This window comes from Phaethon aethereus, assembly GCF_964289735.1.
Source record: "Phaethon aethereus genome assembly, chromosome: 12".
NCBI lineage: Eukaryota > Metazoa > Chordata > Aves > Phaethontiformes > Phaethontidae > Phaethon > Phaethon aethereus.
The window spans coordinates 9,366,637-9,372,185 of record NC_138588.1 but is presented as its reverse complement, the minus strand read 5'-3'; the positions used below and the strand labels follow the sequence as shown (position 1 = coordinate 9,372,185).

Genomic DNA, 5,549 nt, shown 5'->3' with positions numbered 1-5,549 from the left:
GCTGGCATACACCATTCTCGGCAGTTTGAAAGCCAAATGCCAAATCTTTGCTAGTGTTTCACAGCAAAAGTCCCTAGGAAATGCCAACTTACACTGCTAAAGAATGTGGTAAAAGCTGGTAGATTTTAGTTGTGGAATCATACTATTTAGAGAAATAATAAATCACTCAAGACGACATGTTTTCTCCCCCTGAGCAGACGCTTTTTCTTTCATTTCCGCTGTGACATATTCCACAACCCACACAATCATTAAGTCACTAGGTTTTTACAGGAACTTCTGTGGTAAAAGCAAAAAAAATCCATCAAAACCAAACGATACAAAGCTGTGTGCATGTCCTGTGGCTGCTCATTACTGACCCTGATCAAGAGCGGTGCACTGCTCTCCACGTTTTTTTCTACATGGAAACTGCTGAGTTCTACTACGTTTATTACTTAGCTCAAGACTATCTGCAATATGTGCTTCAGGAATCACATCTTGGACCAGCCCAAACCAGGGTTGCTCATGTCTTGCGAAACATTGCATCTTCGCTGCAAGATCAAACCGAAGAGGCTCTCAGACCATTCTTGGACAGGATTGATATTACCTCTGTAGCTGTTGCCAAGAGAATTTTCAATGGTGTTATGGAAGAAAAATTTGCTGATGGAAATACTAACTGGGGACGAATTATGACCATATTTACTTTTGGAGGTCTTCTCACGAAGAAGCTTCAAGAGCATGGAGTTCAGCTGACTGGAGAGGAGAAGGAGCAGATTTCTTATTTCATCACAGAGTACATAATAAACAACAAAGCCGAATGGATAGATGCGAACGGTGGCTGGGTAAGTTTATCATTTTCCACTGAAGTCTAGATTAGGAGATTTTATTTCATGAAGGAAAACTATTGTTTCAGACATTGTCAAAATAATTTTATCCAGTGTTTTAGTTAGTTGTTTAATATTTGATGTCTAGAATGTCTCCTTGAGATTTACAGTGAAAGTTTTGCTTCTGCTTTAAGTAGAACAATGCTAAAAGACAACTTTCTTTTTCAAAAGGCACTTTCTGTACCTCTAACAGCCAAAGCCCTAGAGTTAGTCTTGAATCATAGGTTTATATGATAATTCAAGTTGAGAGGGACTTTAGGAAATCATCTGGTCCAAGCAGGCTAAATCATGCATGCCATTAAGTTTCCCATTATTAAATCTAAAATTAAGTGGCATCCTAAGGTCAGTGCCGCAATCTTGCTTCCATAGGGGGAGTTGGTCCAAAAATACCAAAGTTCAAAGTAAAGGGAAGAATACACAGGTGTGATCCTCACAGCTGAAGTCAGTGCTTTTGCTGTGGATTTCAACAAAGTCATTATTTAATCCCCCGAATCAGTTTTACTTAAACAAATTTACAGGTAAGTGCAATTGGGGTTAAATCTTTTCTGTTTGTTTGGAGTGAGATAATCCTAGAACTTCCATATATCAATGGTCAATGCTGAGAAAAGCATTTGTCAATGTGTGGATTATTTTGCCAAGCTGCTGCAATTCCCTTCTGCCAGTGGAGGGGGGGGGTCCCTTTTGCTTTGCAGAGTTTCACCATGCCAATACCTTTTTCTTTTTAGTTAGAGGAAGCTGAGAATCAATGACATCAGAGTCAGTTATTTCCCTGGTGCTTTTTTCCCTCACCTATACGTAAATGTTACTTTCTCTTTCCACAGCTCTCTCGACTCGCTTCTCTTATATTTCCTATTTGCTATTACGTTCTTCCCTCACTTGTTTTCTAGTGTCTGTCTTTTCCTTTTTTTATCTTTTTGCTTGTTTCAATCCTTCTCTGTCTGGTAACAGTAAAAAAAGATGGTAATGAGTCATAGACCCTTGATGCATCAGATTTATTGTTAAAGGCTTCTCTCCTCCGCTCTTTCAAATAGAGTCAATTTTATTTAAGAGAAGTATCAACTCCAGGCAACATTCTGTCATAATACGTAGCTCATTGTAGTAGAATAAGGAGGCTTAAAAGAAGGTACTTATACTACTACATCAGAAACATACTACTTGTATCTTCCTTTAAGATGTAGGCTCAGATGATACAGTTCACATTTTCTATTTACACAGGGAGGGCAGAGTCTTGACTTGGAGATAAAACAAACAAACACGCAGCAAGGTGCAGCTATTTTCAGCTACTGTTGATAAAGCCCTATTCATCTTTTGGAGGGAGAGCTCTGAAAATCTGTTCCTCTATGCACAATGGTGTAGCACTCTGTTAATGTGACCCTAGCACAGAGTGGTGCATTTTTCCTACACAAGTTATTTTTAAGCTGTCCCTAACTGTGCATGCTTTCTTACACAGGAAAACGGCTTCCTAACGAAGTTTGAAAGAAGATCACTACTATCTTTCTCCAAAATTACAGCCATGTTCATAGCTGTTTTTTCCTTGTTCAGAGAGTACTACTGAAATAAATGGACCTGCCATTCATGTATAATCTAGATATTGCCACAAGCTTCATTGCTAAGCTTTCCTCCAAGCAATATCAACAAGAAAATAATTTTCTTCCATAATTTGTTTTTAATTTATTTGTATTTATTTTGACTAAATACAATGTTTAACATGCTATCCTAATTGCCAAACCTGAAGATGAGATCCCTCCAAAGAGGAATCAACACAGCATCATGCAGCAATTCAAGTCATCCTTTCCAGGCAGGACTGCTTCCAGAGAGAGATGACTCTCCACATCCAGACAGCTCTTGGAATCTCTGTTGCACCTCAATGAAAGGACATTGTTTTACTGAAATACAATCCAATGGGTTAAGAAAGAAGTTTTAATGTCATTTGTTTTGTAAATGAAATACTACTGTAATGCATTTTATTGCAACCTTTCTATAAGCAAAAGGGGGGGGTGTTCTGTGAAGAAAAAGGAAATGCAAATTCCAGTGTAAAAGTGGGTACAAGTTACTGACATAGACTAAGCAATTTTTATGGGAAGAACAATTTGTGGAAGCTAGCAACTTAAAAATGTGCACTCACTTACTGTTAATGCAATGGTACGTGTTTCTCTGTTGTATTTTTTAATTGCTCATATCTACAGTGAATGTTCTTTCAAATTTGTGTAATGTAGTCATCTGGCTGAACTTTTAAACTAGATGTTTTAAAACAGACAAGTACAAAATACTTTTTAAATGAGAAATTTCTGTAAATACACTAATATTTTTGAAAAATACATTAAAATATGTATTTTAAAGTCTTATGATGGGTCTCATTTCTTTCAAAAAAATTGGAGGATGGGAAAAGGTCTACACAAGTAAGATAACTTAAAAAAAGCTATCATAGGGCTACTGGAGAGTGCAAGTAGTATATGGGTTTGACCTGAACTCCAGGGATGTCAAGACTTCAATTTTCCGTAGTACTTCTTAAGTATTCACTGGTAGGTTGTATAAGAAACAGACAGCTTGTGGCAAAATAAATGAACTGGATCAGCTCTGATGACAGTAATTAGTGTTTTGAGATACACTGCAAACTCAGCAATTCACAAGCAGGACCTAACAGATTTCCAGGCTTTTCTAGTCTGGAGCAACTATTGTTTTGACTGGAATTCCATTTGCTTTCAAACTTTAAACAGTAGTTCTTCAAGAAATCATTCGAGAAGGGTTTTCTTCAGCTGTAGTGACTCTCCTACTTTAGGGAACTAAAGCTGGGTCTAAACACTCTTTTTGTGTAGGCGTTTGTTGGGAAGTGAACCAGACTGAGGCAGCAGTGGGCCTGTGGCACACAACAGCAGTGCTCTCAGAGACAAATCCTCTAGACGATCAAGGCTTAATGATACCAGGAGAATGAACCAGCCTCCTTCTGGTAATGGGTTCTCCATCTTTCATCTCAACATAAGAAATTCTTTGCGGTAAGAACAATGATCTACTGGAACAACCTCCCCAGCGACATGGTAGAGTCCCCTATACCCTATCGCTGGAGGTTTTCAAGATGCGACTGAACAGAGTGCTAAACAGTGTCATCTAGGCTCCCTTTCCCATGAAAGGACCAGATGACCTTTAGAGGTCCCTTCCAACCTGGGTTCTTTTGTGATACTATGCTCCAATTTGGCAGGTTTAACTACAGAACACAAACTGATGTTAACATTTGCTAGAACCTATATTGCTCCCTCTCCATCTTCCTCTCCCTCTTCCTCCCTCCTCTCCCTCTTTATCTCCCTCCCCAATGAACATAAAGATTATTTAGCATGTATAGCAGGACTTCTGAAATAAACTTTGCTGCTGTTGAAGAAGAGATGGCAGCTTCCTGAGGGCAGGGGGCTGCTAAATGGCATATGGCCACCCCCTGAACACCTATGGGAGTTCCTGTCAGAAATTACATTTTAAAACATATTTTGATGTATATTTATTTATTTGCAGTCTAAGTCTTCATGGTAAGAACAGTAATTCTTACTTAGTTCCTATTTGTGCACTATTGCAAGCACATACTTGAGTGGCTAACACCAGTCTATTAATACCACGTTCACTTCCTTCTACACTAATCTAGTAACCTATTTTATACTGGGGAGTACAATTTTTTAATTAAACGTAAGAGGCTGACCTAGTCTTTTCAAAATCTAGGTGATGTAATAATTTTAGAACTGGTCCGGTGGGCTCCAGGTTATCTTCATCAGGAGAAAACCTCCATTTGCTCTGCATTTAAGAGCAAGAAAAGCTGTGATGAGATATACCACCCAGATTCGAAACATTATAAAATGTCTGAAAACAACAGAGCTATTAACTAAGTCTTATAAAATAGTGTACATATGCTTTATTAACTGTGATGAAGTTATCTATACATGACACTGAGCAGTGCCGCAGGTCCTGGGGCACTGCAGTTTGAGAGATCCTTACAGCTGTCAGGCGATACACAGGAGAACACAGCACTGTTTCTAGAGCAAAAGATGAGGTCAAAGAGCTGCAGAATGGGACAGCCGATGACTTTTATCAATGTGCACGGTAGCTAAATTGAGATGTCACCCAATGCCATGTACAACAGATTTATGAAAACACTTATTCTGCTATAGAAACGTCCCTTTCTGCACTTAAAGGTGGGTTGGATCATTAAATGTGCCAAAACGAAGCCTCCAGTGTCTGCCTTTGGACACGGCAACGCAAGCTAGCACACCTTCCCTGCGGGCACGGGGCCTGTGCACTTTCGTTCATGACTCCCCCCTCACGGCCCAGGCCCACCAGCGGATGCTGTAGGGATATGAAACCGTTTGATAAGACAGTGGTAAAATATCCCGCCAAAATGTAATTTCCCTTTCTACAGCAAAATCAGGAACAGGGAAATTCTTCGTAATCTAAAAAAAACCATAAAGATGGGCTTTGCCAGGGGGTTGGAAGGCTCGGGCTGGCCCTCCAGCACCCTCACGCGTGGTGGTGGCCAGAGTCGAGTGGCCATGGCGGCCACCCAGCCCCACAGCAGCGGCCCTGCGGCCGGCTGACGCCCGGCGAGCGGGGCCTGGCGGCGGGCCGTGCCCGGGAGCCCTGCCCGGCGGCACCGCCACCGCCCCCGGGGCCCGCGAGGGCGAGGCCGGCGCTGCGGCCCGGCTCACTCGGCGC

The 5,549-nt window shown here is 41.0% G+C and overlaps 1 protein-coding gene across 1 annotated transcript; it reads left to right on the top strand.

The window, feature by feature from the left end:
• Nucleotides 1-398: 398 nt before the first annotated feature.
• BCL2A1 (BCL2 related protein A1) lies at nucleotides 399-2,415 on the top strand (the record flags this gene model as incomplete). Its single annotated transcript, XM_082005114.1, has 2 exons — nucleotides 399-818; nucleotides 2,311-2,415. 2 exons carry the CDS (start codon nucleotides 399-401, stop codon nucleotides 2,413-2,415), a joined length of 525 nt encoding a protein of 174 aa, XP_081861240.1.
• Between the last annotated feature and the right edge of the window lie 3,134 nt (nucleotides 2,416-5,549).